General features: G+C 38.8%; 1 protein-coding gene across 1 annotated transcript; it reads left to right on the top strand.

Annotated features, from left to right (window-relative positions):
• The first annotated feature begins 5,623 nt into the window (after positions 1 to 5,623).
• On the top strand, positions 5,624 to 10,349 carry znf706 (zinc finger protein 706). Its single transcript, XM_080442226.1, has 3 exons — positions 5,624 to 5,739; positions 7,825 to 7,976; positions 9,094 to 10,349. The coding sequence occupies exons 2-3, from the start codon at positions 7,842 to 7,844 to the stop codon at positions 9,187 to 9,189; spliced, it is 231 nt and encodes a 76-aa protein (XP_080298352.1). The 5' UTR covers positions 5,624 to 5,739; positions 7,825 to 7,841; the 3' UTR covers positions 9,190 to 10,349.
• Positions 10,350 to 10,804: the final 455 nt, after the last annotated feature.

The following is a 10,804-nucleotide window of genomic DNA, read 5'->3' as shown; positions in this document are numbered from 1 at the left end:
TCCGCCTCTCCATCTTTTCCCTCTCAACGTTTGCGGTCCTACAGCCAACACCTGCCAGACAGGTTCTAGCATCCAGTCCAGGACTGGAATCTACCTCTCCTCGCAAGAGTAAACCATGACTTACTAACCTAGTGAAATGCATCTCTAACCACATTAACACTGGTGTCACTATTTTAGGTATATTTTCAAAAACGTTTTAAACATTTACATTTTCTTTTTAAATAGTGAAAATAGCAGATCTACATGCTCACAACACGTAACATTGCGGCGCGCAGCTTGTGAATCGGCAATTTTTGCAATTTGACATACAACAAAGTATGAGGCTTAATTGGTTAATTAAAAGATGTTCAAGCAACTTTCATAAGTTATTTAAAAACGAACATGAGAAAATGTGATTAAACCTCGACTGTTGTACACTGTAAAATACGTTGATGCAAAGCTGCACACAACAATTTATGGAGAAAGAAAACAAGGGTCCTTGATAAACACTGGGTGGGTTCCGCTGAAAGTGAGTCCGAAAGCCCTCGTGGGGAGGAGAGAAAAGGATCCAAATGGGAAAAATCTCAGGCTGTCTGTGGCAAACCCTTGTTTTTTCACACACACACAATGGAAAGCCGGATAATATTCTCCACCACTATTGAAAAGCTGACACCTGGAAGATTTGCTTTCACGCAGGCCCTAAGGGTGGACAACCCCACCCCAGCCTAGCCTAGCTAGCAAGTCACTGCACAACAACCTCCAGGGCAGGGGAACTTGAGCATTAATGTGTGGCCTTTGTCATAAGGACATTTTTTGTCTCTTCTAGTTTTTATCCTGCTTTCTGAAAGCATAACCACATACTTGTCTCTTGAGAGAAATTTCCCCCTTTTAACAAAAGACTAGAAGGATTGTCTTGCTTTTCTTTTGATGCTTTTTTTTTTTTTTTTTTTTTTTTTTTTTTTTTTTTTTTTTTTTTGTTTTCTCACAATGATAAGATTTCCCTCATGAAAGTCAGGACACCTTTGAGACATGGCATAAGAGGAATACCAATTCTACGATAACAATAATTAAACATACACCGGTTTTGTTGTGCTATGAAACGGGACTGGGCGATCTTTCATGAATGTTACATCACAATTCTACACCAGGTATAAAGATTGGGTGAAATTATTTTGTACAAGCTTTCTACATATTGTAGTTAAAGGTAGGGTAAGTGATATTTTTGGTTAAAATAAGTGTTAATTAGCTTTATATTCTGATAGTAGGCCTATTCATTGCTATGGACAGTATAGAGTGTTTGTTCAGTAACAGGAGTCTCCCTAATTCTCCCTAAAAACAGAATATGCATTTTCAGGTCAGGATACCAGTTTTATCCAATCAGGAGAGAAAACTGACACAGGATACTGATTAAACAAGGGACATTTTAAGTGATGATACAAATAAATTAGCAGACACATTTTGAACTGGAACAAAATGTATCACCCACCTGAAGATGTATTTTCTGTTTATTAAAGAGCTGTTACTGAACAAACACTCTACAGCAATATTACTCAGAATATAGAGCTTTAACCTTTTACAAAAAGTTTTTTGTTTTAACCCAAAAATATCAATTACCATACCTTTAAAATAAATATATTATAGTATAAAAGTAAATATACAAGGCACAAGAATGCGATGGTAACGTGATGATAACGTCACAAGTTCCTGTATGTAAATATTTGCAATCATTCAGGGCAGACCAGAGCACGAATCGCGAAGAAGACTCGGGGACACAAGATACAATTCAAAAAGTCAGGCAGTCATACACAGTTAATCATTCCAAATCAACCTAACAAATGGCAGAAATCCCTAAATCAGAGAACACATCAAGGACCAGAAATAATGGACACTTAAACTAGTTAAAGCTAGGTGCTGGAAAGTGATGAACACAGGAGGATGAACTAGACACAAGGGTATCTGGCAGGGGATCAAGGAAAACAGGGGAGTATACTGTATAAATGGGGTTGGCTCTGATGGCAAAAGCATGGGCAGAATAAGAAGCAGGTGTGTAGATGATCAAAGGAGTGGAAGATACAGAGGGCAGGAACGACCAGATATGCGAGTACTACAAAATAAAACATTAGGCAACCACAAAATAAAACAGGAAAAACAACAGTCAATGATTAACGGGATGTTACACGATATGTTATGAACTCTTATCAACGTTCTAGTAAGAAAGGCAATTAACTGTTTACTTTGTGGCTTTTTAGCACACCAATTGCTGATAAAGCAATTGCTTGATAATATACACAAGTTTTACCAGCAGCCATCTCTATCGATGACTGTGGCTTATGTAAACTCCTCAATTAAACCTTTTTATAATCTTTTTTAGCTCTGGACCACTAGCATATTTCTTCCTTAATTTGTTCCTTAACAGTTAATATACATTCTTTCTTAAATTGGATGGACTTATGAAATATAATAATATGAGTTTCTTTATACATTTAACAAAGGTCAAATATACATACAGTATATAAAGTACAGCTATATTTCCCCATGAACCACCTGTAATTATGTGATGGTCGGTAGACCACTGGTTGAGAAATGAGAAACAGCGATGTAAACCGATGGAGCTGGTGAATCGACAAATGAATGCAGCATTTGCATTTCTAATATACCTTTTCAGTCCTTCCAGGTTCACAGGGCTGGTTTGTTGGCTTGTGTGTGCATCACTACAGTAGATAACAGGCCCGGCAACGGAGCATTGAGTTAATTTCCATACAAGATGAATGCAGTCAAATGGGGAGTGATGGTTGACAACTCCACTGTTTACACCCAACAGCATTCCTCGTCACTGTTTTAGATAGTGCTGATAACAGAATATGCCATTTTCATAATGAAGAACATGACCATCTATGCGGACCTTCATGAGCCACCAGTATCAACTGTCCTCCTGGCTTCACTTGTGTAGTGTTGTGTTAAAGCTCTATATTCCAGCTGTAATCATTGCTATGGAGTGTTTGTTCATTAACAGGGGTCACCAAATCTCTCCAGCAGTAAACAGAAAATAAATGTTCAGGTCGAGATACCAATTTTATCCAATGTGGAGAGAGAACCCCACAAAGATAATTTATTAGCTTCAATTTTAGTGTTCCAGTTCCAATGTTATCAACTCATTTTTGTTTGTTTCATCACTTACAATGTATATCCTGCATGACTCCTGATTAGATCAAATTGGTTCCCGACCTGAATTTTATGTTTATTAACGAGCTGGAGAGACAGGGAGACCTGTCTTACTGAACAAACACTCTATAGCAATATATTATATATTATTAATTAATTATTTCATTCACTTATTTTAACAAAAGAAAAAACAACACTTAGACTCCTCTTTAATGTTATATAAGTTCCACTGTTATGATACTAATACATAAGGTTGTGTAGACCTGTTTATGTTCTAATAGTGCTATTTTTGTCATGGATCGGATAAGGTAGGGTATGTTCATCTTTAATGGTGACAGGGTGCTGGAGCACAGCCTGTCTCAAGAAGACAAATTGCCCTCCAGTGTAAAGTGATTATTGGCTCCAGGTGCACTGAGAGATGCTCAGAGTCTTTGCTGCAAGCTAGACAATGCTTCATGTGGACATGGCCACACATTATCCAGCTTGCAGTCGGGACCTCTAGAACTGAGACGGTCGTAATGTTATTGTCTCCGCCAGGCCGAAGGCATGGCCGAGTGTCCGTCTGTGTGTCCGTCTGTCTGCGAGCAGCTAATCTCCGGCACCGTTGGCCCGATCGCAGCGAAACTGTGCACACACACACCCTGGATGCCAGAGCAGAATCTCTGCCCAAAAACTTTCAGATCGGCTTGTTATAGCACCACTTGGAGGCCGATTTTTGTACAAAAAATTATAATACTTTTTTTTGTCCAAACATCACGCACATCAGTACGTATCTCTATAGTCATGTGATCAAGACGGATCTATCCGATGTTTCATATTCCATCCTAATTGACTAAGATTGGCTTCTAAAGTTTGCAGGATTAGTCCGTTTTGAACAAAATGCCTCATATCATGTGCGATTGCTGTGAAACTTTGCATGCACATTCCCTTTAGGCCAAGGAAGAAATGCCACCCTTTTCACATTGGCCTGTTATAGCGCCACCAGCAGGCAGATTTTTGCAAAACACATTTATTTTTTGCACAAAATGCCTCAAATCATGAACGCAGTCCGATTGCCGTGAAAGGCCGAAGAAATGACACCCTCTTTACATTGGCCTAATATAGCGCCACCAGGAGGCCACAATAACCTACCTGACCCGGCGGAGACAGGTGACTAGACACTTTAGTCTAGTTCAGCCTTTAACCACTTAAACCTCCACTTAAACGCTCTAGACTTCGTAAACTGTCTACACCAAAAATAGCCTGTCTACAAGCTCAAAACGCGTTGCAACTCGCAAGGTGGCGCATTGTAAGCTTGTAGATCTGCTATTTCTGACTGTGTGTGTGTGTGTGTGTGTGTGTGTGTGTGTGTGTGTGTGTGTGTGTGTGTGTGTGTGTGTGTGTGTGTGTGTGTGTGTGTGTGTGTGTGAATTACCAGATACAGTTTTGGAGTAGGCGGGCTCTAAACCGGATGGCACTGGTTAAAAATGGAATGGAAACCAGGTGACATGGGGTTACTGCTACTGTATCTCTCACAAGTGTTGTTTTCAGACATCTGAAAATAACAGCATTTTATATATAACAACATTTATAATTATTATTATTATAATAATAAAAAATATTATTATTATTATACAGCAGGAGAAATGATAGGCGTCAAATCAATACCCATACCCGAACCCAAAGTCATAAAATCGGACATTACTTTTATTCATCCTTTTTTGCTGATACATGTAGTTATTCTTAAGCATTGTTTTACTACAGGTGGTTGCAACTTCACAAAACTGAATAAACATAAAATACACCAAGGACTTTAACTGTGTGGTGTTATGCTTTCTTCCATTTACTTTTCTGCCATCACTGCAGTATCATGTGAGATGTATGCATTACCAGCACACCGCCGCTTGGAGGCGATATTGTTCTTGTCATGTGTGCACTTTGGCGGTGGCGAGTTAATGCTGCATTTGAAAGATCCTTGTAGTCGTAAACTGGTATATTTATCATTATCACATAAGTTAATGTGTTAATTATGTGTTAATTACATCATTAACACATCATTTTGTCATTATTTTGTGGGCGTAAATTCAAATATATATTTTATAATGTGTCCATGTGTTACAATCACAATTTACTATTGATGTTTTAAGATGTTTAGGATTCGTAAATATTAAAATGAAGCAATGGCGTTGTTTGATCAATATGGGTTTTGTTGTCAAACTGTTACCATAAATCATTAACATACTTGAATTCATCAATGGAGTTGTAGTGGCTACAGCACTCACCCAATGAGTTGAAATGAGGTTACACAGTTCCAAATTCACCAATGGTGTTAAGTAACAAAGTACATTTACTGTACATTTTGATGCCAATACTTTTGTACTTTTTCTCAAGTACATTTCGAATTCCGTACTTTTACTTGTAACAGTATTTCTACATTTTATTGAATTGATAGTTTTACTTAAGTAAAAAATGTGAGAACTTTTTCCACCACTGAAATTCCCCAGGTTCTGTTGAGCCCCTGAACGCACCTCTCTGTTCCCTTGTGTGAGTGGGATTTCCGGCCGCTGCCACACTTTGTGTGAGATCTTCAAGCAAACGACACACTGGTAGTTTTACAAGGTATGTTCTTATTATTCTTAGTTATTTTACGACACGATTTCATTATTATGTGTCCCCCTCTAGCTATGGTATAGGTAAGACGTGTATATATTTAACAGGCTGAAGAAGCCAGCCCAATAGAAGAAGTCTCTGCCATAATGGTTAGCTAGCAGGGTGAGCTAACAAGCTAAAGCTAAATAACCAGTGTTGCCAGATTTTAATATAAGCAACCAGGTCTATGAAACCAAGCCAAAAAGTAGCAAATACACTCCACTAAAGGCGAGAGCAGCTTGTAGATCTGTTGTTTCAAAAAATAATAATTTTGAAATAAAATGTGGAATATAGAAGATTTCTTAAACATTCTCTTACAACACATCTGGTACGAGGCTCCCTGGCAGAAAACATTTTCAGATGGGGGTTAGGGACGAATACATATTAATTTTGGGGTCCTTGACATGAAAATATGGTTTAAACAACATAGGAAACAAGCCCAAATAAGCAACTACACTGTAGAAACACGCCCCAAAAAACGCAACCCGCAACTACCAATATTTACAAGCAACTTAACAGAAAAAGCCCAAGTCGCTTATAATAAACGGACATGGCAACACTGTAAATAACACGGAGCCCTGTTGTTAACAGCTGGCCATAGCGAGAATCTAGAGTTAAATTCTCGTTAACGTTCACTTGTTTGATGGTCTGTGCTCAGGGGGAATAGTTCCAGTAGACGTCCCAGTTAACGTTAACCCGACGTGGTTGAATTTGAAAGCAAAACAAAACGTTCAGTTCCTGTGCCACTTGACTAATAGCCTCCTCGTTAGCATATTTTAGCCTGCCGGCTAATAACGGCGCCACCATCTATTTATATCGTATCCATACCGCAAAGCAGCGTTTCATTAAAACCACGTGTTATTTCCAAAACAGCAGATCTTCAAGCTCACAACGCCTTGCCGATGCGAGGCACTGTGAGCTTGTAGATTGGCTTATTTTCGGCGAGCGACGCCGTCGTACGAGGAAGTATCAATTGGGCTGTAGTTTTAGCACCTGCCTTGTCCAGAGAGCTGCTATATCTGGGCTGTTGGACGGTGATGGTGACCACTAGAATCACATCAATGAAGACGTTGAATCCTTAAGTTTTATACCTTTGACAGATATGGACACGTATGTCTGTATATGTATTTCAGTCAATAAAAAAAACCGTGAAATCAGTCTTATGAATGTAAACAAATGGGTAACCCCCATCACCAACAAAGACAGCAGTGGAGAATAGGTATTTTTAAGTAATGGTGGAGTAGGGAAGTTCCACATACAACAGTTTCCATCTGCCAATCATAACGCTTTCATAATGTTATGTGAATAATAATACTAATGCATGTTCAAACACATCCGGATTGAGCCTTTAATGACATGAAACGAAACTCCCTCTCTCTCTCTCTCTAAATGATGGCACCGCCTTGAATAGCCTTGCCCGAAGTCAAAAGCGGTTCATTTCAAGCAAGATTGGACGTTTATTGTATTTACATAACCTTGTCTAAACTGTACAGCTTTAATCAGACCGTCTTGCTCTCTAAAGGCCTCTTCAGAAACTAGTTATACTGCCTGTGCAGGAGTAGGCTACTTGCATGGGCCCGCCGGCCCAGTGTCAGTATTGGCCTGTTTTATGATGTTAACAGTATCACAAAATAAAATAGATTGTTCCACATTAATGCAGTGCTAGAACCTGACAGTGGAATTGATAACATGACTACAGAAGAATTCACAATATACTGTAGTCTCGTTTAGCCAGACGATCAGAGATCTTCACCCACTCATTTAGATATTATACACATGCTGGTGTTAAAAGACGTATTGACCATTTACATTCTTAGATAGTCATCATGACAATATCAGGTTTAATGATAACAAAAAGTTACCTCTTGCTGGTAATTTGTTGGAGCTCTCATAACATCTTCACTTTGCCAAATTCTCTATACACATACTAGGCTGTTTCACCTCGAGCAAAACGGTGAAACATCATAACAAGTGAAAGCTCTGGTAACAGGCTTTAACTGGATTGCTTGTATACATTAACTGTATATTGGTTGACTTTAATATCATTGTTTGCAGTTGTATTATCAGCTAGCATGGCACGTGGGCATCAGAAGATTCAGTCACAACAGAAGAATGCTAAGAAAGCAGCAGATGCGAAGAAGGCCAAGGGGCATGACCAGAAAACTGCAGCCAAGGCGGCATTAGTGTATACCTGTCTTGTCTGTAGGGTAAGTACAGTATCAAGCATCAGACAATCAGTAGAGAACTAAAATGTACTATTTAGTATTTATTGTGTCACAAAGCTTATACGATTTGGGTCAAATAAGCCTTCTTCTGTGAAAGTGTTCAAGAAAGAGAAACGGGTTCATTTGGGTTTTTTAATTTTCATAACATGCTCTTACAGGTTCTTTGCTGTCCAAGTTATTTTCTACTCTAACCGGTCCACACAGTTTCCCCACCTGCACTCTGTACATAGCTTAAAAATATATTAGAATTTATTTTAACTGGAAGAGTCCCTTCCGGTTTGTCCCCTACTATGTGACCTTGATTATATAACATAAATTGGATGAGAATGTCTGCCTGCAAACGAGTAGAAACTTGGAATACAATTGATATTATGACAATTACCTGTATGACGCTTTCATGTAATTTTGACAATAATGGATACCATCTGGCAAATATGTCTTCAGAGAATGGATAGAATCCACAAAATAAATATCAGTTTTTCAGCCTGTTAACCAGGACTGATACAGTAGCTGTCAGTGGTGACAGAGCTGTCGGTCCAACTACATGTTCGATCAAAATCTATTCACACCTAATACTGACACATCCTGTAATGACAATTACACAGGAACCAAGACATAATTTCTGCATGTCTTAAAGGAGTAGTTCACCCAAAAAATGACTTATTTCAATCAATTACACACCCCATGAAGCATTGAATTCATGGAGATGCTTTTGTTTTTGTCGCATTTCTAAGCCAATAATTTTATAATAAAGATGCGTATGTATCTGGTACTCTTTGAGTAATCAAATTATTGGCTCAGGAATGTGACAAAAACAAGGCTTCATTGGGTGTGTAATTCATAGAAAATAAGTAATTGTTTGGGTGAACTACTCCTTTAATTGGAGAACGATCATAATGCATGCTTATAGTTTTTCAATGATGGTCGTTTTGGAACCATTTTTATTTTATGCAGTACATGGGTTTGATTTCTTCCTTTCCTTGAGAGCTGAGTCAGTGTTATTCTCCTTCCGCTAAAAATGCTATAATTAAGAACTAAAACAAGCTGTAATGTTAATGTACTGTTTGATGATTGTATTTTCTCATGTTGTATGTTGCAGTCCCAGATGCCTGACCCCAAAACCTTCAAGCAACACTTTGAGAGCAAGCACCCCAAGTCTCCTTTACCCCCGGAGCTGGAGGGAGTGGAGGCATAAAATGTATGCAATCACTGGAGTACCATCCTGGATGCCGAACCGAGCCCTGCAAGGCTCTGCATGAACTCTGTACTGGTCTAAAGTCTGACGGTATTTGATGGATGCAAGCAGCACCATATTTAGTTTAATTTAGCTGTTAACCACTTTCAACCTGGCATGCCTATTAAGGGCACGTCATTATAGGCATCATTTTTCAAACATAGCAGATCTACAAGCTCATAATGCTCTGCGTTGTGAGCTTGTAGATCTGCTATTTTTGCCACGCGACACCGCCGTACGATCAAGTATGCAATAGGGCTTAAGTGGTTTAAAGAGGCCCGGCTGCCTTTTCACCACACTGCTTCCACCCATCCAGTCTATTATTCTTGTGAGTATGTAGGGGTTGTGCCAAGACAGTGGTCCGTTTTGTTTTCAGGGCGACCGGAGACCCATACAGTTCTTGAACAATGCAGGTTTCTCCCTTCTTTCACAATGTTTCATGAACAACACTTCCCGCGGCTCCAAGGTTACCAGTCACTCTGTTGGGGGGGGAGAGGGGCACTTTATCAAATGTACAGAATGATTTGTGCCGTGTAATGTTGCGAGGGTTTGACCCTCTGTATGCACCCCTGCAGCTAACATGCCGTTCCCTCTCAATGTCTGCTAATCTTTGGCAAGATTAGCTAACCACAATATGTCTACAAATCAAGGATTTGTCTGGGTTGATGGAAAAACACATGGGAAATAAAAATAACAAGCTGAGTTGTTGGTTACATTTTTTTTCTTCCCATTGTCATTTAATGTTTGTCCCTGTGAAAGTAATAGAAATCACATTGAAATGGGATCTAAATCAGCTTTCTAATATGCTTTTGCTTGGAATGTTTAGTGAATCACAGAGAGAACTCTACTGTTTGTTTTGTGATATCAGTTGTTGAAGGTAGATATTATTGTATTCAGTCCTGGTCTTGTTTATTATACTGTGATCATTAATCCTGCTAATCACTGGTTTATGTTGGGTCGTCAAATGTCAAAGCTTTGCCACTCTAAGCTGCATAATGTCTTTAGTATGATTACATCACCTACTGAAACATGTCCATGACACTTGTATGCTTGGAAAATGCAGCGTCTGTTCCACAATTATGTAATATAAAATTTTATTAAAATTTTACTTTGTTTACTTATCCCGTTTCTTTTTTTTCATATCAGTTGTGACACTGGAAGTAATAACATACTTATCCTAGTGGGCCATGGAGTACTGAATGTTTTTAAGGGAAGGCGTAGCCTATGATGAAGTATTGAACTAAAAGTAGAAAATACTAAGCAGAAAGCATCTTTAGAGTGAATGTTGATCTGTCTGTCCTATTAAAGAATGATTTGAATTAGCCTAAGAAATAAACATTTTATTGTTTGTAGGCCTATTTATTTTTTGGTGCATTTGTCGATCTACACAGACCAAACAGACTTCTATAAAGTTGTATAGTTTTTATTATGAAGGATTAAACTTAACGCAGTAGTGGCTGCACCCAGGCCAGTGTGCATTGACACCACAGATCCATATTTTTCCTTCCATTATAGGCTAGTCGGGCAGGATCAAATGCCGTTCCAGCCTGCAGGGCATGCATGATTCTGACGCATG

The sequence above is a fragment of the Gymnoscopelus braueri genome (genome assembly GCF_963280865.1).
Source record: "Gymnoscopelus braueri genome assembly, chromosome: 11".
In the NCBI taxonomy this organism is placed as follows: domain Eukaryota; kingdom Metazoa; phylum Chordata; class Actinopteri; order Myctophiformes; family Myctophidae; genus Gymnoscopelus; species Gymnoscopelus braueri.
The sequence above is the reverse complement of the archived record's forward strand: the minus strand, read 5'-3'. Positions and strand labels throughout refer to the sequence as shown.